General features: G+C 34.9%; 2 protein-coding genes across 2 annotated transcripts in view; both read left to right on the plus strand.

Annotated features, from left to right (window-relative positions):
* The first annotated feature begins 1,532 nt into the window (after window positions 1-1,532).
* msmo1 (methylsterol monooxygenase 1) lies at window positions 1,533-15,935 on the plus strand. The gene is made up of 6 exons (XM_056460344.1): window positions 1,533-1,619; window positions 5,944-6,232; window positions 6,341-6,489; window positions 9,648-9,774; window positions 10,691-10,845; window positions 15,132-15,935. Exons 2-6 carry the CDS (start codon window positions 5,978-5,980, stop codon window positions 15,319-15,321), a joined length of 876 nt encoding a protein of 291 aa, XP_056316319.1. The 5' UTR covers window positions 1,533-1,619; window positions 5,944-5,977; the 3' UTR covers window positions 15,322-15,935.
* Window positions 15,936-19,239: 3,304 nt separating this feature from the next.
* The window catches only part of cpe (carboxypeptidase E), a 49,317-nt gene continuing 45,791 nt past the window's right edge, over window positions 19,240-22,765 (plus strand). Inside the window, exon 1 of the mRNA XM_056460332.1 lies at window positions 19,240-19,710. Within this exon, the coding sequence (XP_056316307.1) occupies window positions 19,470-19,710 (241 nt within the window). The 5' untranslated portion in view covers window positions 19,240-19,469. The remainder of the gene's footprint in view (window positions 19,711-22,765) is intronic.

Consider the following 22,765-nt stretch of genomic DNA (forward strand, 5'->3'; position numbering starts at 1 on the left):
ACACAGAAATGCCAGCTGACCCAGCAGGGACTCGAACCAGCAACTTTTTGCTGTGAGGCAACAGTGCTAACCACTGAGCCACCATGTCACCCTTGATAATGATAATAATAAAGACCAATTAAATATAGAATAATTTTAATAAAACAGTACATTTAACCCATTTCAAGTATTATTCTTTCATTATTATTTTATAGTTTTTCTAAAGTATTTACTATTAAAAACAATAAGTAATAAGTAAACAAAATAATAGTAATACAAATTAATAAATGATTAAAAATATATAAACCGTGAATTAATATTAAAAGTACAGTACTGTATTGAGTGGGAAAACATCACACAGTAATGTAATGCAATATAAACTAAACGTTTTATAAATTCATATTTATTGATTTTTCACTGATGAAAGAGTAATAAACCAAATAAACGATAAGTATTAAAAATAAAATAAAACAATACACAAAACAAGCTTAAAACTTATGTAATGATGCCATAATATTTTAAGCAATATTTTAAGCATATTTATTGTATTCAAAGTAAAAAAAAATTAATATGAATAAAAATATTTTAATTAAAATAATATTGAAACAATATATAATGAGGTATAATAGTATATCATAAATTCATTTATATTATAGTATCATTTATATTCAGTACAGTCATTTATATTAAGTTAATAAAATTGTTCTGCCCTCACTCCGGTGTCTCTCTTCCCAAAGTTAGACAGACAGATAAACTCTTTCCAACACGTGAGATTGTAGGAGAATGCTGCTTAATTCCATGCCACATTGAGTATGTTGAAACAGAGTGAAACTATGTAAAAGATATACATAAAATGAGCAACAGTTATTTATGTACATAACAATAATATCTGAGATAGAATATAATTACAAACAGATAATAAACTTATAGACAATGCTTCTACAGATGATCACAGGATGAGTGGATTGTAAGTGACTTCTTGTAAGGTGTTTTTTTAAATGAGGCAAATAACTGATTCTAACTGTCGGAATGTATCTATAGCAACAACAATTTAAAAGAAGCTAAATGACTAGGCATTCATTTATGGATTCTAAATACTAATATTTAGTAGATGATCCAGCACAAACGTAATTAACATAACAGAACAATTTTGTAAAATTATATATTATAATATAATGTATAACTTCTATTTTATTAATTTGTACATTAAAAATAAGTCTAAATCATTCACGTCATACAGGCACAGCACATTATACACAGTAGTGTTTTTAAAAAATAATATGAAACATGTAATTTTTCCCAAGACATTACATACATTTAACTGATCATATTTTGAGGCCCGTCATATAAAAATAAATAGTCCTGGCTTCAGTTCGTTGAGGTTATGAAACAAACTCGCGCTTTTTAATTGGGCGATGCTGCGGAAAATCGAGGTCTGACTATCGCCAGTTCATTCCCTCAGCCAATCAAAGTGCCGCCTCTACCCGCACACGTCAGTCTCCTTCTCATCTCAGCCAATCAGCGCCCATCTTCTGCCCGCACTCGTCCTCTCCTCTTGCCTCATCCAATGGTCATATGCGAACTTCCTTTACATTAAAAGCGTCCTGTTGTTAACGCAGGTAGAAGACTTCTTCTCACAGGTGAGTCAACATAGAAATCAACACTCTTATATATTCACACGTCTGTTGTACAAATATATGTTATAAATATTACGTTACATTAAAGATATTTGCGCTTTTTCGAATACATAAAGTAGCGTTGCTGCTGCAGTAGAATGTAAACAAGATCAATTTCATTATTACTGCTTTTCCTGTTGGTTTGAGAGATTATTTCAATCGATATTTGCTTTTGAGGGATAAAGTTTTTAGAGATTAAATATTTGATGGCTGTTATTGGGATTTCATCATTCATTTTAAAGTTTTTGTTATTTAAGACTGACCGGTTAATAAACATGGAGCAGCCTAATATTTAACCATAATATTTTATGTAACACTTTCCTGTGATTGAGCTAAAGTTGGTTTTATATTCAGACTTTTTTCAGAAAAGTATTATTTACAAATTCTAAAGAGGTAAATCACTTGCATTATGAAGAGATTAAATATTTGTAGGATAATATTATTGTGATTTTTATCATGTGTATCCTTATAAAGTGTAATATGTTATGAGATTTAAGAGCCTGACTGGGTAATAAACATGAAGTGACCTTGTATTTAACCATAATAATTTAACGTTACACATTCCTGTCGATTAATGGTAGTGTTTATGTTAGCATTTGTGTAATTATGATTATTAAGAAGCTTGTTTTGTAATGTAAGGTTGTTAAAATAATGAACATGGAGCACCCTAATATTTAACCATAACATTTTATGTAACACTTTCCTGCGATTGAGGTAAAGTTGGTTTTATATCCGCACATAAAGACTTTCTTTTTACTAATATAATTTCAAAAAAGTATTATTTGTCAATTCTAAACCGGTAAATCACTTTAGCAGCTGATGACTATCAAAGCACAACGTTGTTCACAGTCAATAAATGATAATTATTACTGCTGAACTTCCTGTTGATTTGAGAAATTATTTAAAAAGATATTTGCTTTTGAGGCATAAAAGTTTTTAGAGATATTTGTAGGTTGTCATTTGTAGGTTGTCATTGTGATTTTATCATGTGTATTCATTTTAAAGTGTATTTATTATGTTATGAGATTTAGGAACCTGACTGGTTAATAAACATGGAGTAGCCTAATATTTAACCATAATAATTTAAACATTCCTGTAAACTAATTGTAGTATTTTATGTGTAATTATGTTTATTGTGAAGCTTGTTTTGTAATGTATGGTTATTAAAATAATAAACATGGAACAGCCTAATATTTAATCATGATATTGTATGTAATACTTTCCTGTGATTGAGCTAAAGTTGGTTTTATATTCGCACATAAAGACTTTCTTCCTAATAACATAATTTCAGAAAAGTAGAGATGCTCCCATCAGGATTTTTGGTGCAGATATCCAGTACCAAGTACAGATTCTGATGCTTCAAGCTTTATATACGCTTTATATAACTTTAACATTGCATACTGCTCATTTTCCCTCCAAGTATGATACTTGAGTAGAGAGTAGAGAATAAATGAAGGATGTTGCATATAATCCCTCAAACAAGTCTCATAACTATTTAGTGTGTGGACATGTCATGGACAGAGGCAGCTTTACAGAAAATTATAGATAAGACAGGTAAATAATTTGGTAAGAAGAATGACTAACAAAACTATTTAGAAAGATTGCAAATGACAAAAGAAGAATTCAACATGTCTCAATCAAGAAAAAGTGCATATTTAATTCATAAAAAGTTAGAATAGATCTACCTCTGTTTGTAAACCCGTAAGCGAACACTTGCGATCGGTTCATGAGATCGGCCAGATTAGCGAGTACCGATCAAGTCATAAAATGGGATTATCGGCCGATACCGATCTCCGGCCGATCGATCGAAGCATCCGTACAGAAAAGTATTATTTGCAAATTCTAAATAGGTAAATTACTTTAACAGCCAATGAATATCAAAGCATAACATTGTTCACAGTTGATTAAATATTGCTAATGTTGTTTTGAAGTCATACAACATGCGATTTCAGACCGAATATTCAAAGTACAATATATGCACCGTGTCACAAGTTGACTTGTAGTGTTTTATGTTAGCATTTGTGTAATTATGATTATTTATTGTTATGAAACCCGAGTAGGCATGGAATGATAACCATTGTCAAGGTATACCACGGTTTGGAAAAGTCAAGGTTTTAAAACCGCCAAAATTTTCTGCTTTACCTTTCCTACAAACTATATATATATATATATATATATATATATATATATATATATATATATATATATATATATATATATATATATATATATATATATATATATATATAACAATTTAAAATGGCATCTTTAGATATCTTTTCTGCTGGAGATACACTTGTCCTAAAAAACAATATATATATATATATATATATATATATATATATATATATATATATATATTGTTTTTTAGGACAAGTGTATCTCCAGCAGAAAAGATATCTAAAGATGCCATTTTAAATTGTTAAGAAAACAGTGTTTTTGAAACTAATGAAGACAGCAGAAGTCAATGGTTCATTTTAATTATTTAGCCTGACATGTTAACTGCTTCAAAATATTTTAAATGTTTCTCAAAATAAAATATATTGTGTTTAAAAGGGAAAAAGTTTTAGTTTTTTTTCCCAGGTATTTAAAAAAAAGAACGTATTTTAGAGCAGTAATCACAATACCATTAAACCATGATATTTTTATCTAAGGTTATCATACCGTCAGAATATTATTCCAGCTCATGCCTAAACCTGAGAAGCTTGTTTTGTAATCTATGGTTATTAAAATATCATAGTTAATAATCGGAAGATTTTGTGAATTAAAGTTTTTATATATAATTTATTTTGTGATATTTGTTTTTTATATAGTAAAGCTCATATCTTAAAGGTCTAGCAGCACCTGGGCTGTATTTTTAATCTAACTTAAGTTTTATTTTATGATTTTTTTGTTTTTTAAATATTTTTTTACATTTTGTACTAGATTTTACTGCATTTGCCGTTTTTATTTATTTTTTTAATTGTGTTGTAATTATTTTATTAAATCAGCAATTAAATGAGAAACATTACCTTCAGTGTATTTACAGTCAAAGTTGATTTTATTTCTAGTTACAAAAATGTGTTTGTTTTACTTTTATGATTTAGTTATGATTGTTTTTTTACAATACAACACAGTACAATTTGACTTCAATTCAGCTTTACTAAACTTTGACTCAAATGATTCTGTCTTTTAGTTTACAAGATGAAATATATTTTTGTGATATTGACTAGGGATGATTCGATCAGGATTTTTGCAGCCGATGTCAGGTTTCGATTCTTTGTCATGGTGATCGGCCGATACAGAGTACTGATTCTAATGCTTCAAGCTTTATATAACTTTGCTATATTGCATAAAGCACATTTTCCCTTCAAGTATGATAAAGTGGAAATCTCTCCTTAATTAAGAATGTTGTATATATCCCCTAAACATGTCTCTTATAAATATTTAGTGTAATGGTTGAAGCAGCTTTACAGAAAATTATAGATAAAGCAGATAATACATTTTTTTGGAAACGATGCAAATGATGGAAGAAGAATTCAACATGAAGAAAAAGTTTGAAGTGCATATTTGAAGCATAAGAAATTTAAAATGCGCACCTATAAATCCATTAGATCTTCTTTCCTAAAAGAAAATAAGCCTGTAAACTATGGTTTATTGCAACATGTATATTACAAGTTATATTGTTAAATATAGTCAAGTTAAAATAAAATATATATATTTATATAATTTCCCTAATATTTAGAGCCAGGTTTTAGTGAACTTGCAATATTCAAAAACATCGAAATTTTAGTTCTTATATGTTAAAAGGCAAGGCCATTCAAATATTTTGTTCATCTCCAATTATAGCAGCAAAATGATCGCAGCTCCAGACAGCTGCTGTGTTGGGAGCAAAGAGATCGCTCACGCATGCACACATCATTTACCTCTTCACGTCTTGAGCGCACATGTAACTTGCTGTGTGTAAACTCATAAACAAACATTTGCGATCGGTTCATGAGATGAGCCAGATTGGCGAGAACCGATTGAGTCATGAAATGTGATTATCAGCCGATACTGATCTTTGGCCGATCAATCGGAGTATCCCTAATGCTAACATTGAAACGTTGCCTTTGAAAGACAAACTAATTGCAAAAACTGGACATGGACTCTGTGCAAGAGTCTCTTTGAACTTATCTGACTCTGACTGATATTCATATTTTTTATCTAACACTTTCCTGATATGATGTAGTTCAATATTAACCCGCTGTCCTTCATACAAGTCTTTCTGTGCTACAGATAACTCATCGCTCTTCATTTGTTTATACAGTTACTCATTCGGAGAGTCTCACTGACTCGCTGTCATGGAGGTAAACGGCACAGCCAACATCCTGTCTTCAGCCTTTCTGGCGGTGGAATTTGTGGATTCATTTCTTCCGCAAAATCCGCTGCAGGAACCTTTTAAACACGCGTGGAACCACATGCTGCAGAACTACACCAAATTCCAGATCGCCACCTGGGGCTCGCTCATCGTCCATGAACTCATCTATTTCCTCTTCTGCCTGCCTGGATTTATCTTTCAATTTCTCCCTTTCATGCAAAAGTATAAGATCCAGCCGGTGTGTTTGGAATTACTTTGTGTTTTAGTTTTAATTTGAATACTTTCAGCATTTTATTTATTAATTATTATTCAATGAATAACTTGTCATATTTTTTTGTCGTTGTAGGATAAACCAGAGACATGGGAGAAACAGTGGAAGTGCTTCAAGATGCTGCTGTTTAATCACTTCTGTATTCAGCTACCGCTCATCTGTGGCACATATTACTTCACTGAGTTCTTCAGCATTCCTTATGACTGGGACACCATGCCCCGCTGGTGAGAACACAGCTCACTTCATGAGAGTGATTCTGGAGTCAGATCTTAGTTCCAGTAGTCATGTCAAAGCAGTAATAAAAACAGCATACTATCATCTCAAAAACACTGCAAGAATTAAATACTTTGTTTCCAGTGAGGACTTAGAGATTCTTGTTCATGCTTTTAACAACAGCAGGGTGGGTTACTGTAATGGACTCCTCACCGGCCTTTCCAAAAAGACAATATATATATATAATAAGGCATATTCAGAGCTGCGTGATTTATCAATCAAAAGATTCAAACAATTAGACAACCTTATTTCTAAATGGCAATTCTTCAGTTCTGGGCGACGCTGTGGCACAGTAGGTAGTGCTGTCGCCTCACAGCAAGAAGGTCGCTGGTTTGCGTGTCCCCATGTTCGCGTGGGTTTCCTCCAGGTGCTCCAGTTTCCCTCACAGTTCAAAGACATGCGGTACAGGTGAATTGGGTAGGCTAAAATTGTCCGTAGTGTATGTGTGTGTGAATGAGAGAATATGGGTGTTTCCCAGTGATGGGTTGCAGCTGGAAGGGCATCCGCTGCGTAAAACATATGCTGGATAAATTGACGGTTCATTCCGCTGTGGCGACCCCAGATTAACAAAGGGACTAAGCCGAAAAGAAAATGAATTAATTAATTCTTCATTTCTGGTATACTATGGAGTTAGATTTGTTTCTTTATTATTCAATCAAAAATATTAGTTTTAAAGAAAAATTAAGTACGTAGTAATTAAAAAATAAAAGATTTCAAATAAAAAAACATGGTTAATTAAAGACCTTATGTCAATGATAATAAAATATTTTGGATTGAAAAAAATAAACTATTGTCCTATTATGCAGTAACCACAATTTTCATTGCACACTCATTCATATTCCTCTTTCTTAACAAATGCTGGCCATAATTTTTAACAAAAACCATCACCCCTAAGGGCCGGAACACACCAAGCTGACGGTCAGCCATTGGGTTTCATCGTTTCGTCAATTAGGCTAGTTGGTTTTGTGATCTCCATAAGTCAGCTCTTGTCAGGGTTAATATCATGGCTTGTAGGCCCGATTCAGCATATCGAATTGCCGTCTGATCCTCAGCTAAAGAAAGTACTTTGACTGGATATTCAGCAACGTATCAGAGCATGAGTGTGACGTAGTGAAGTGACATAACAAGAAAACAATTCAAGCAAAGAAGGATCACAAAAGGAGTGCATACAACATGCAAATTACCATCCAGTGGTTGAACAATGTGGAATACATGATACAATTATTGGTCATTCTCATCTTCCGCATTTAGTGTGAACCCACAGATGTTGGCTAATCAAAAAAGGAGAAAAGGACGCACGCTGATGTTGTTAGGCGAAACATTTTATGTAAGATTTAGGGATTGAATTGCATTTTTATCAAGTTGAATAGATTTTCAATGTCTGTGTAGTTTTAATTCAATTTTTACTTTCAGTAGAATTATTTTCATAAATCAAGATAAGCTAAATTAAAATGAGAAACATTTACTTCAATGTATTTACAGTTAATATTCGCTTGATTGTTTTATCATCCTTCGGTTGAACGGTCACCTGACCTGATACTGTTTTTGTGTGGACAAACAGCGAAACCGAAAAAAGTAGAAAGTTAGAAAAAAGTGCTGTTTTGAAAATAGGGTCTCAGTCTTTTGTTCGATTGTGTTAACGCACAGCTTTTTGGTCCAGATGTGGTCCAACTTGAGGCGACAACATAGTTGGGTTTCGTTGGTGCTAGTTGTTTTTTTTCTCATTTGATCTCAGTTGATTCGTACGTATCACAACCCACGGTTCAGAACACACATGGTCCGCGGATTAATACAATTTTTTACTGGTAGATTAATCCTAAATTTGTATTGATCTCGGAGAGATCGCCTCTTATGTCATTCAAATCATTTAGGCTTTTAACATTTAGGCTTTCTAGGAAAATATAACAATGACGGAAGAAGTCATGTTAGGTTATTCGGGATTCAGTGTAAGTTGCACAATGAATCATTAAACGATCGGGATCTCAACAACCATGCAACATAAATTATAAATGATGGTGATTTGCATGTGTTTATTAATCCTTAGAATTGCTGCATTCAAACCTGAAATTGCAAAAATCAAGAAAGAGATTGAGTCTTTAGTCTTTTGAGTTCGTTGTGAAGTTACAAACAGTCAAATAACACAGAAGTACTGGGAGAACAATTTATGGTAAATATTAAAATCACTGTCATATGCATTTAAAGACGCTTATAAATGAAAGTTGTAGGCAGCAATTACATTATTTAGCCAATAGGTGATGACAACCAGCCATCAGCAATATGCCACTGAAAAATTCTTCAAAAATGACACATCTAGCAATAAAACATCAAGTTTTATGAGTGATTAACTAAATCATTTATTCAAAATGAGATTAAAAATAAATATGGGTTGTACAAATTATAATGTTAGATTTCCACATTTAGCGTTATCAGCAACAGTAGTGGTAACGGTGAATTTTTCACAGTTCTGAATATTTTACAATTTATTTTGAGCTGATTATTTTTATTCATTTTATTTTTAATAAAATTGCAGGTTCTAAGTTCTATTTGTTAAAACCACAGGTTTCTTGCAGTACTGTTTTTGTAATAAATGAAAAAGCTAATTGCATTTGTCTCCTCCCTTTTTGGATGATCCGAAAAATGGTCCAATGCGTGACTAAAAAAAACATAATGTGATCTGAACCTTGAAATTTGTGATCCGTTACACCACTACTACCTGTAGCTCTTTGACGTCGACTTGGAGTGTCATGGGCTTAATTACCTTTTAAAATTAACTTCAAATGAATTGTATATCAACTACACTGTTACACCAGTAGGTGGTGACATGTAATAAATAAAATAAATAGTTACCAAATCATTAGATCAAGAGATTCATTCAAAAACACTGATTCATCCAGTAATGACAAAAGTGAAGTCTTTATGAGTGAGTCATTTATTCAACATTCAAACCAATGAAAAAATAATAATCTTTTAATACTTTAAAAATACTGATTCCATTATTTTTTTATGAGAACTTTCAAAGGCCTATGAACTTGAAGCTATAAGTAAAACCTTTTTTGAAGCAAGTAGGCCTTGTTTTCATTTTTGTATTGTATCTCTCTCACCATCTCAGGTCTTTTCTACTGGCCCAGTGTTTTGGTTGTGCTGTAATTGAAGACACATGGCATTACTTTCTCCACCGAGCTCTACATCATCGCAGTATCTACAAATACATTCATAAAGTCCATCACGACTTCACTGTAAGTTGACCCACTTTCACAAATGTGTTGGTGAATTTGTTCATTTCTTCATCATATAGTAATAATGGTCCCAAACAGTGTTTTAGAGATGAAAAAAGTCTGAAAATTGATTGAGATCAACAGATGGATTTTAAGATGCCTGAAGTGCAAAAGCAGTAGCTTTAAAAACATGTCAGTCTTTTTCTGTGTCAGTGAAATTAAGTGTAAACACATGGTCATGAAGTTCCTGAGGTTTGGAAGGAAGAAAATCGAATAAGTGATGACAGAACTGTAACCGAATTACTAATGTTGAGCACAGACCAGCCATGCACATGCTGTATCAATATCCTTGTTAAATGAAAATAATAAACAAGACACAATGAAGAAAAATAGAAAGAACTACCTTTTTTATAGTATAGTAATTCATTTGCTCAGTTAGCAATTAGTATTTTTTTCTATTGTAAAAATAGGCAGAAAGGGTTTTAGAGAAATTAAAATATGTACACATTCATTATCAGTTTTATGCCGAATATGCAAAATATGACTTATCACTAGTCATTATTGTCAGTCATTTAATGTATATCATTCCTTTCAATCCCCAAATGTTTGGTTTCTTATTAAAATTCAGTTTTCGACCATTTAAAATGAAGATTTAAAATTCGCTCATGCTTTGTTACTTCTGTGTAAAGTAATAGTACTTTTCCAGTTTTATTTTCATTAGATTGGCCATCTTAGCCATTTTGCTCTTAACAATTTATGCTTGATTGCCAGATTATTTCAAGAGTCAGTTATCTCCATTTTCAAAATGCATTATATATATATATATATAAGTTGTAGTTTATTTTTACTCAAATGTAAACTCAAATTTAACTCACATTTTTGTTTCGTTGTAGTTTTAATTGTGATTCTTGATCTATAATCTATGTTTGTGTTTTAGTCTCCATTTGGCATGCAGGCAGAATATGCCCACCCTCTTGAGACTTTGATTCTGGGCGCTGGATTCTTCATTGGCATCATGGTCTTCTGCAATCATATGATCTTACTGTGGGCCTGGGTCACTTTCCGCCTGCTGGAAACCATTGATGTTCACAGGTAACTGCACTGCAATTATGCAGAAAAGCTGTAGTCTGGATCAATGTTTTGCTACGTAAACACAGTATTGCTGATAATAACATACTGAGCCACAAGGAGAAACTATTCTTAAAACTGCTTATTTAATACACATCTACATGACATCACATATAATAAAAGATCTAGGACATTTATTTATTAAAAGCAAGGTGTCCGCAGTGTTTTAAAAAGTTGATAAATCAATGTAGAGAAATTTAAGGCCCTTAAAAAGTATTGAAAAGTCTTTAAAGCTATTTTTCTGATATACATTCTGATATAAATCTGCGACTATCAGGATGCTGTGTAGTTTATGAAATCAAGAAAATCCTGCTAGATTTGATATCATGCTGCTTTGTTTACTGCTGAAACCAATGCAACACCATTATTTCTGCAGTTCTATAGGCGCCAAGCTGCTGAATTATCTAGATTTAATAGATTTTTATTCAGTGTATACATATAATGTTTTAGTTTTGGATTAGTTTCTTACATTAATATTTAGTAAATATACTGTGAGTTAAAATTTCACCAGTTTTTCCGGTTGAAACCTAACGTGGTTATAAGGTCTTAAAATGTCTGAAAAGAGTCTTAAAAAGGTCTTAAAAATAATTGAATTTCACTCTCTGATTCCTGTGTATACTCTGAAAAGGCTCACTTTACTCATCTTTGAAAATTCAAATGACATATTTGAAAGTATTTTTCATATCTCAAAACGCCAAAACTTTGACTCTACAACCTCATAGCATTAGTTATAGAATCAAGATGTTTATGTTGAGACAACATAAATATGTAACCACAAATATAGTCAGACTCTGAAGTCTCTGCCTCTACCCAGTTACACACAGTAAATGCTGTACATAAAGGTTCTTTTTGTTATATAATGCTTTATAGTCAGTTTCAAAAAGGCATAATCACCGAAGCTGTCTATAATCAGGGCTGTGTAGTCAGAGATGGCAAAAGTACACACATCCTTTACTCAAGTAGAAGTACAGATACTCATGTTTAAAATGACTCTGGTAAATGTTGAAGTACTGACTACACTTTTGTACTCAAGTAAAGGTAATGAAGTACGGCCTGAAAAATGTACTTAAGTAAAAAGTATTCATTACTATACCTGTTTTAGTTTCACGGTGGTAACTACACCTCACATTATGTATACATCTATACAAAATAACTAGCATTTAGAATTTTTGGCAAATATTTTGTTACCAATATTCAGCAGCAAAGCAGGCAAGCAACATCACTCTACAATTTTGTACAACACCGCACAAAAAGTTGCCCTTTGTATCATCACCTGGGCGCTAAATTTAACTTTACGGCTATTAAGAACAGCTGCCATACTCATTTGTATAATCTAAAACTTAATTCTTCTGCCTATATACTGTATTTATAACTACACCATAGTCGGAAGTGGACAAAAGACTTTAACCCAATTTATATGCCAGATTTGAACAGGAATGTGTCATAAACCCGGCATAAACATGATATCAGTCATGTTTACATCATGGACTCCCTCAGTCTCATCCACATTAGCCATTCCAATGGTAAACTTAAAAAAATAAGCCTACGGTGTGCAATCAGAGGTTGACAAAGCTGCGAACCACAGCACCCAGGCATGCAATGACAAAAAAAAAGATTAACAGAATCGAAAAGGCGTTCAAATTGCGCTATGACAAGAAATAATATATATTGTGGCACAAAACGCATCAAAACAAAAGTAACAAGTCTAATTAAAAAATGTAAAGAGCAGAAAGTACAGATATTTGTGTAAAAATGTAAGAAGTAAAAGTAAAAAGTTGTCAGAAATAAAATAGTGGAGTAAAGTACTGATACCAGAAAAATCTACTTAAGTAAAGTAACGAAGTATTTGTACTTTGTTACTTCTCATCTCTGTGTGTAGTAATGGATTATATGTAATCTAGATTACGTTATCAGATTCCAAAAAAACAAGTATTTGTAATAAGAGTAGTTTTTAAAATAATCAGACCACATTTACGTTTTTATGGATTACATGATTACATATATTTATATATACACACAACAACAGTTGATTGTTCACAAATTCATTGATTTCTCTTTTTTAAATGTTAACTTTTTTTTCCGTAATAAACCTACTTCTGATACATGTTCGCTATCCTTTGTATTTTTTCGGTGGAGAGGGTGGGGGACGTGGAAGTGTGCACAATATCAGCGCCCAAAATTTTTCATACCCCTGGCAAATTCTCACTTAGTTACTTATCCCAAAAGATAGTAAGACAAGAGGCATCGTTGTGGGAAAAAAATTATCCGCTTTCATTTACATTTGAACAAAAAGTGGCATGTTCAAAATTATTCAAATTCTTTTCAATAATCAATAGAAAAGCCTTTATTACTATATTACAGCACTCACAATGCATTGTATAATTGCTAACCAGCTTTTAGCCTGTCACTAGTAGTAGTTTTAGCTATTCGTCTTTCAGGTTGGAGGGTCCTCTTGCCATCACCCTTATCTTTAGCTCCCTCCACAGATTCTCAATTAGGTTTAAGTCAGGACTCATAATTATTTATATGACATCAAATTTGGTTAGCACAAAAGTAATCTTAAAGTAGTCAGGTTACATTATGATTAATGTGTAATGTAAGAGACTGCATTACTTACTACAAGTTTGGCCATGTCATTTGTAACTAGTAACTGATTACAATTTATACGAAATATACCTAGCTGTCTATAATCCACAGCCAATATTACATTCCGATTACTAGTGATGGCTGCTTTCAAAACACTGCTTTGTGAAGCTATGGAACTCTTATGAATCTTTTGTTTGGAATCAGTGGTTCAAAGCATGCATCGTATTGGCAAGCTCATGTGATTACAGTAGATAGGGCTTTGTTATTCCTAACTGTTTTGAAATGTTCGGAAATTTGAATAGTAATAAAGAACTATGTAATATTATAAAATCCAAATGAATCACTGAATAGGTTTCATTGGTTTAACCTGATTTCGAATCAGTTTTACTGCTTACTAGTACCGGGTTAGATCCCCTTTTTCCTTCAAAACTGCCTAATCCAAAGATTCAACAAGGTCCTGGAAATATTCCTCAGATATTTTGATCCATATTGGCATGATAGCATCACGCAGTTGCTGCAGATTTGTCGGCTGCACATCCATGATGTGAATCTCCCGTTCTATCACATCCCAAAGGTGCTCTATTGGATTGAGATCTGATGACTGTGGAGGCCATTTGAGTACAGTGAACTCATTGTCATGTTCAAAAAACCAGTCTGAGATGATTCACGCTTTATGACATGGTGCGTTATCCTGCTGGAAGTAGCCATCAGCAGAAGGGTACACTGTGGTCATAAAGGGATGGATTTGGTCAGCAACAATACTCAGGTAGGCTGTGGCGTTGACACGATGCTCAACTGGTACTAATGTGCCCAAAGTGTGGCAAGGAAATATTCCCCACACCATTACACCACCACCACCAGCCTGAACCATTGATACAGGGCAGGATTGTTCCATTGCTTTCATGTTGTTGACGCCATATTCAAACCCTACCCTCTGAATGTCGAAGCAGAATTGTCCAATTTTGGTGAGCCTGAGCGAATTGTAGCCTCAGTTTCCTGTTCTTAGCTGACTGTAGTGGCAACCGGTGTGGTCTTCTGCTGCTGTAGCCCATCAATTGGGCGTGTTGACGCCAGAGATGCTCTTCTGCATACCTCGAATGTACCGAGTGGTTATTTGAGTTACTGTTGCTTTTCTATCATCTGCAACCAGTCTGGCCATTCTCCTCTGACTCCTCTGGTATCAACAAGGCATTGAGATGGTTGTGCGTGAAAATCCCATCAGATCAGCAGTTTCTGAAATACTCAGACCAGCCCGTCTGGCACCAAAGACCATGCCAGTTTCAAAGTCACTTAAATCACCTTTCTTCCCCATTCTGATGCGGTTTGAACTGCAGCAGATCGTCTTGACCATGTCCTCATGCCTAAATGCATTGAGTTGCTGCCATGTGATTGTCTGATTAGAAATTTGTGTTAACAAGCAGTTGGACCTAATAAAGTGGCCGGTGAGTGTATTTAGATATAGTAAGTGCATTTATAGGTTATTCTTTTAACTTAATGTTAAAAAAATTCCAATGCATGCTAGAGTTCTTGTTGTTGTTCTCAGTTTGACCACCAGGTGTCCCTAGCATATGGTATAACAACAGATGGTATTTGAAGTAGATTGATGATTGTTTTATATGCTTCATTTTTTTGACATTCCTTTCCCTCTTTTGCCCTCATTTTAGTGGTTACGACATTCCTCTGAACCCCCTGCATCTGATTCCGTTCTACGCTGGAGCTCGTTTTCATGATTTCCACCACATGAATTTTGTTGGCAACTATGGCTCTACATTCACCTGGTGGGACAGACTTTTCAACACCGATTTCCAGTTCAACAAACATTACTCGCATCGTAAAACTGTGAAGAGCGACTGAACGGCAGAAATCACACACAATGATGCTTCACCATCATCTAGAATCTCTCAGCTCTTATGAACTTCTGTGAGGGCTTTGGTTGATCTGATGCCTCCCGCTGCACACATTCATTGTAAAGTATTTAATATTGGACTGAATCGTTTTAAATCATTTCCAGATTCTTAGAGAATATGTGCCTTTGAAAAGGGAAAATGTCCCACAAACAACTTTAGACCACTGGTCACAGTTCTCCGACAGACTGGTTTTTAGGAATTGTGCCTGTTTTCTGTGCTTTCCATTATTACAATCATTCTTCGGTTTCAAATAATGATGACATCATTCCTTAAAAGCACTTTACTTTCACCTAAACAAAGATGCAATGTTTTAAATTGTTATTTTTGTTATGGCTTATTTTGCTTTGTTGCCTTACACGATTTCTTTTCTTGCAAAATTCCTGAATTTTGTAACTTTACACAGTGACAACACCAGGAATGTTAATGTACAATATGCAACACATATCAAATCATTCTGTTTTATGGTTCATGAGGGGAAAAAGCTAATTTATTTGTTAGCTTGTTCATTTGAAGACAACTTAAAAATAATAATAAATAAAAATAAAAACAGATTTACAAGAACATTGACTCTGTGGTTGCACCCCATGTGTAAATGTAAATGTAAATATATTTACATTTAGCAGACACTTTTGTCCAAAGCGACGTACAATTGAGGAATTCAGCGATTCAAAAAGAGGCAATATACACAAAAAGTGCTAATTGTACAAAGCAACTGTTAGTGCTAGAGTAAAGCTGGACTTATACTTTTGCCTGTTGCCACATCGCGCACCTCCGCTGAGTGCGTGCGCACCTCACGAAACGGACGAGCTTTTATACTTGCCGCGTTCGCCATTGTACTATTCATTAAATCGACAAGGGCCGGTCAAAACTGACCGCAAAGACAGACGGATAAACAGGGTTGTTGCTAGATTGAATATGGTTGCGGCCAGAAGTTAACGAGAATTATTTATACTATTTATTAAATTTCCTATTTATTGTATTTTATTAACGCCTAATCCAACTAATCAAGGTGTTCAAGACTCTTTTGAACACCTCGATTATTTGGATCAGCTGTGTTTGATAGGGTTGGAGCAAAACTGTGCAGAGCTGCGACCCTTCATGGAGTTTGAGACCCATGTTCTATACCAAAGGTCACCAAACTTGTTCCTGGAGGGCCGGTGTCCTGCAGATTTTAGCTCCAACCCCAATCAAACACAAGCTAATCAAGGTCTTACTAGGTGTACTTGAAACATCCAGGCAGGTGTGTTAAGGCAAGTTGGAGCTAAACCCTGCAGGGACACCGGCCCTCCAGGACCGAGATTGGTGACCCTTGTTCTATACCATTCCAGACAGCCCAACCTTTTCTAAAGCGTCTTAATTACTTTGATTCATTGGGAACAGCTGTTTTAATCAACCCAACAGGTGAAAAACAGAAGCTTTCTGCTGTTGATTTGTTGACCGTCATGGCTGATACAAAGGAGCTTAGTGAAGACCTGTGGCTGCTCACAAGTCAGTAAAAGGCTATTAGACCATATCTAAATGTTTTAAACTAAAAGTTCCAGTTGCCACAGTAGAAAGCATCATATAAAGTTACAAGAAATTCAGCACTGTGAAACATCTCAGAAGATTTGGTTGGAAGCCAAAAGGCACAGGTGCCCTGGCCAGGAGGATAGTGAGAAATGTAAAAAAAGAATCCAAACATTACCATCAAGGCCTTCTTGATCACAATCACAGACCAAGGAGGACACCACTTCTTCAGGGAAGGCGCACAAAGCCTGCTTGGCCTTTGCAGATGTTCGTTTAGACAAAGAAGACTTCTGGTCTTCTGTTTTATGGTCAGATGAAACAAAAATTGTTTGGCCATAATGATGTAGCCTTCATTTGGTGGAAAAAGGAAAGCCTTCAACTTTAAGAACACCATCCCCACTGTAAAACATAGTGGTGGGAAACTAATGTTTTGGTGGGTGTTTTTCAACCACTGTTGAACCTAATCACAGTAAATGGCACCCTGAAAAAGGAGCAATGCCCCAAAAATCTCAACAACAACATTAGACAGTCTACAGAGAAACTTGGCCAGTGGACATTTCAGCACGACAATGACCCAAAACACACAGCAAAAGTGGTAAAGAAATGGCTAGCGGACAAAATCATTAAGGTTTTGCAGTGGCCCAGCCAGAGTCCTGACTAAAATCCAATTGAGAATCTGTGGAGGGAGTTAAAGATCAGCGTGATGGGAAGACCATGCTTCAGTCTGAAATAGTTGAGCTCATCTCTAAAGATAAATAGACAAAAATACAACTGAGACATGCAAAAAGCTGGCCAGCAATTATGGGAAGAGTTTGATTGCTGTAAACAAACATTTAAAGGTTTTTCTGTTGATTATTGAGAAGGATATGAATAATTTTGAACATGAACACTTTTTGTTCAAATGTAAATAAAAGCTGAGAAATATTTTTTTTCCAGAATGATGCCTCTTGCACATTGTCCTTTGGGAGAAGACTGTGTCATTTCCAATCATAACAAAAAAAAAACTTGCTGGTTGAAGGAAAGTAACTTTAAGTCAGAGTTTTCCAGGGGTATGAATAATTTCAGCCTTGACTCTATGTGTATCAGCATAAATGAGTACACTCCCCTTTGAAAATATATATTTTTAATCAATTTCTTAGTGATTATGGATAATGTATTATGGTGCATTTAAACCAAACGTTTCAATGGATTAAATCAAGAGTTTGGTCACCTAACATCTGACATTCAAACAAGTTATTGCAAAAAAAAAAAAAAAAAAAAAGCTTCTCTTCATTTATAAACATTTCATTTAATATTTTCCTCAACATATTCATATGGGTCTACTTTTTGCATTCTGATCCTAGTTTTTTGTTAAATTAGTTCCAGCTTTGGCTTTTTGTACTGGCTAATGCACAAAACACATTATTATATGGCAGCATATAAAAATATTCATTTAAAAGTCCTGTGAGGGGTGTGCGCATTTATGCTGAGCACTGTATACACACACACACACGCACACACACACTCTCTCTTCTTATATGAGGTTGTTGATCACAGTTTCACCTTGCCCATCACTAATCATTTACACATGTTGGGTTACGGTGCGGGCGACGCAGTGGCTCAGTGGATAGCACGTTCGGCTCATAGCTGGGTCAGTTGGCGTTTCTGTGTGGAGTTTGCATGTTCTCCCCGTATTCGTGTGGGGCGAGTGCTCGGGTTTCCCCCACAAGTTCAAAGACATCCGGTATAGGTGAATCAGGCATGCTAAAATTGACTATAGTGTGTGAGTTTAAATGTACCGTTTTATACACCATATAATTAGAAAATAAAAAATTAATAAAATGAGATATTAAAATACGTTCTGTAGAATTTTTACACTAATCAATTTTTAATGTTTTAAATATAGTTTTTAGCCCAACTACTTAACATAAATGAGCTGTGTTAATATTTATGGTAATGTAGGTTTTACTTTTAAACATTTAATTATTTTAATATTAGCCTATTACAATACTTCTACTTATGCAAGGTAGTCTTTTAGGTCACTGTCAAAGGTATATATATTATTTACATAATGAAAATGTAAATTGCTCACAAATATATATATCAAAAAAAATAAAAATTAAATATATATATATGTATATAGAGAACCCATTCTTCATGTCATAAGCAATAGTATCGGGATGCAGCCTTTATGTGGCAAGCTGAGATTGCATCACTCAGCTATGCAATGTCAGACACAAGGCACTCAATGGAGTAAGTGACGTCACTGTGACGGGTAGGGTTAGGGGTGGGGTTAGGTGAGCGCATTAAAAAGCATTGAATGCAGCTCAGATTGCACTGCACCAGGTCTGCATCCAGACCCCTCTTCATAAGCAACGCCCATGCAGGGCGCGCGCGTTCGCTTGTGTAATTTGAGCACTATCTCTTACGCGCGCCCCCGCAGCTAAACAGGTAGTCAGGACTCGCGCACACGCACGCATCACGTCAAGACACAGGAAAAAACGAGAGAGAAAGAAGCGGACAGCGCAGAGAACAGGACGGACATCAGTGCCAAGAGACACAGAAAAGAAATACGCGACAGGCAGATAAGCGCCGAGTGTCTAGAGAGCTATGAGGGCGGCGGTGTTTTGCGGGGCTGTGTTGATGCTGGCACTGGCCTCGGTTAGGGAGGCTGCGGGAGAAAACGGAATTTCCTTTGAGTACCACCGCTATGAGGAGATGCGCAAATCTTTGGTGGCCGTGTGGCTGCAGTGTCCATCCATCACCCGCATCTACACTGTAGGAGAGAGCTTTGAGGGTCGCGAGCTGCTCGTGCTGGAGATGAGCGACAATCCCGGGATACACGAGCCTGGTGAGAGAGATGCTCATTCATTATGGCAGATTATAATAGGCCTGTAACAGCAACACTGGCTTATATTTGATATAAAAAGCACTCAGGAAGGATCAAATATTGAAGCATGGAGTATCAGAAGCAAATCTTTTCCTTTGCGTGCCTTATTTATCCATTCTTCACGGAATTAGACCAGACCATTAATCAATATCTAATCAATAAAGGGGGATCACAGATGACAGTCGCCTTTCCACTGAAAACACCTTTGTCGTATAGCAATGTTTTATGTATTTTATGAATATATATTTTAAATAGCCCATCTCATACTGCAGTAGATACATAAATCTGGGAAAAAACTGTCTCAGTTCTCTTAGCGAACGAAGGCATCTAATGGCCACTGACAATCGTGTGTTTTTTAAATAATATAAAGCAATAAAGCATATTGAAATCTAACAGATTGTATTAGTAACTCATTTTCGTGCTCACAGTGGTGTTTCTTTGAGTGATTTTGAAGTGTTTGATCATGTTTATCTCTGGATGTCAGTCTGTGGACGCGGTGATGCGCAGGTGTGTGCGCGGGCTCTCGGAGATATGATGACAGCAGCTCACTGTGCGCCTGGACGCCATTTTGCGAGAGTTGCAGAATGAATCTGTAATTGCAGATCAATTACATGCTTATATTAACTGTTTACTGTTCAGCTTCTTATCTAACGCACATAAAATATCAAAGGCCTGTAGCAAACCTGGTGAAAGGGGTGGTTCATTTTACTAAAAATATGGACCTTTTTGCAGTTATTCGCCTCATTTTCTATTTAATTGGGCGATTTTAAGCACTTTTAAGCACTATTTTTAGCTGAATTAGTTTGTTGGGTGGTCATCATAACCACAGTTTTTCATTAATTCATTCATTCATTCATTTTCTTGTTGGCTTAGTCCCTTATTAATCAGGGGTCGCCGCAGCGGAATGAACCGCCAACTTATCCAGCATATGTTTTATGTAGCGGATGCCCTTCCAGCCACAACCCAACACTGGTAAACACCCATACACTCTTGTATTTAGCTTGTTTAATTTACCTGTACCGCATGTCTTTATATAGTCATGTCCGCATTTATTAAAGTCATGTCTTTGGACTGGGGGGAAACCGGAAGACCCGGAGGAAACCCATGGGGAGCACAGGGAGAACATGTAAACTTCACAGAGAAATGCCAACTGACACAGCCGGGGCTCGAATCAGCAACCCTCTTGCTGTGAGACGATCATGCTACCCACTGCACCACCACATTTTTTATCTTTATTTCCTAAAGATTTAGAATAAAGAAATATGAATAAATACTTATTTTTAAATTACAAATTTATTACATCATGTATCATTAGAAAAAAATATGAATCTTTTAATGTTTTAAATTAAAAAATGTAGCCTATTGTAATTTGTTAGGCGAATAACAAACTGGCCAGCACATTCAACTTTCCACAGTCAGATTTTGGCTATTTGAATAATTAAAAAAAAAAACATAATAATAATAATAATAATAATAATAATAAAAGAGCTTCATGATTTTTTTAGCCTCTCTTGTAAAAAAAAAAGTACATTTGATTGAAAATTCTTGGATAACAACAACAGCCAAATCAGTATTCATATTATATTAATTTTAACACGATCCACGTTTTATCAGTCATTTTTTTGTTTCAAGAACAGGTCCGAGGTTTAGAATAAAAATTACTCGTAAAATGTTTTCTCTTAAAAAAACAATACAATAGTAAAAGATTCATGAAAGACTCATGAAAAATAATAGTTTGCATGAGCTAAAACAGATTAGCCGGCAGCAAGCTCTCTTCAACTCTCAGATGGTTGCCTACTGAAGCTAAGTAGGACTGTGTCTGGTCAGTACCTGAATGGGAGACCACATGGGAAAGCTAGGTTGCTGCCGGAAGTGGTGTTAATGAGACCAGCAGGGGCACCCAACGTGTGACGAGTACAGTGATGAGGACTCTATACTGCTTAGTGAGTGCTGTCTTTTGGATGATACGTTAAACTGAGGTCCTGACTCACTGTGGTAAATAAATTTAAGTAGTTAGTAAGTATCTGTAGTCATACTGATGTGACGGTCAACAGAGGATTCTGCTTAGTCTTAAATGGGTTATTTTCACAATTTATTAAAGTGTAGCAGGCAAAATAGGACAAATGAGCTCATGTATGGGACAAATTCTTTATCGTTGTCATTGAGGGGTGGGTCTTTCGAACCACCTGACCCCCCTTGGATACGGGCCTGTATTAGCTATATGATTAATGTTATTTTATTAACTTAACTGTCGGCTTGCAAGGTAGTGATGAATAAGCCTCCAGTTGCTCAAATGCAGGGCAGGAAGCCGTGTTGGCTCAGACAACAGTTTTTATCCTGAAAAAGGGATAATTCACCCAATATTGAAAATGCTATCATCATTTACTCACCCTCACAAACCTGACTGAGGTTCTTCATTTTGTTGAGCTGAAAAGAAGTTATTTTGAAAAATGTTGGAAGCCTGTAACCATTGATTTCCATGGTATTTGTTTTTCCTACTATGGAAGTCGAAGGTACAGGTTTGTAACATTCTACCAAATATCTTCTTTTGTGTTTAACAGAAAAAAAAGGAAACTCAATAATATAGATCCACTTGATTAAATTTGTGATTAAATTGTTCTTTTTTTTAGTAAACTATCCCTTTACGTTTTCCAAAAAAATTGCGATAAACTATCATTTAGTTTGTGTTATGAAGGCCTTTAAAGGCTCATGAGGTTTAAATATTTGATCATCTGAAGCTGTGTTTACTAATTAGTTCATTTAAGGTTCTATGTTTAGATTTTAGATCTACTCTGTTACAGTCTGGAATTAGGCTGAGGGATTAAGTTAATCACTGAAGACCTCATAAACTCAAACCTACATAGCGATGCATCAGTTATTTAAGAGTGTTCATTTGTGTTCTGGCTTCAGTGAATGCTCACTGAAACTACTGTACATGTATTATCAGGTATGATAGTACATGTTGGCTTATCTCTTTCCATAAAATTCAGTTTTTTATGTTTAGCTAAGAGTTTAA

This window comes from Danio aesculapii, chromosome 1, assembly GCF_903798145.1.
Source record: "Danio aesculapii chromosome 1, fDanAes4.1, whole genome shotgun sequence".
Lineage (NCBI taxonomy): Eukaryota > Metazoa > Chordata > Actinopteri > Cypriniformes > Danionidae > Danio > Danio aesculapii.

Excerpts from the sequence above, each read along its gene's own strand:
- msmo1 (XM_056460344.1), top strand. The coding sequence starts at position 5,978 with ATGGAGGTAAACGGCACAGCCAACATCCTGTCTTCAGCCTTTCTGGCG. Across the intron at positions 6,490-9,647 it reads TGGGACACCATGCCCCGCTG|GTCTTTTCTACTGGCCCAGT; the intron begins GTGAGAACACAG and ends TCACCATCTCAG. Across the intron at positions 9,775-10,690 it reads AAGTCCATCACGACTTCACT|TCTCCATTTGGCATGCAGGC; the intron begins GTAAGTTGACCC and ends TTTGTGTTTTAG.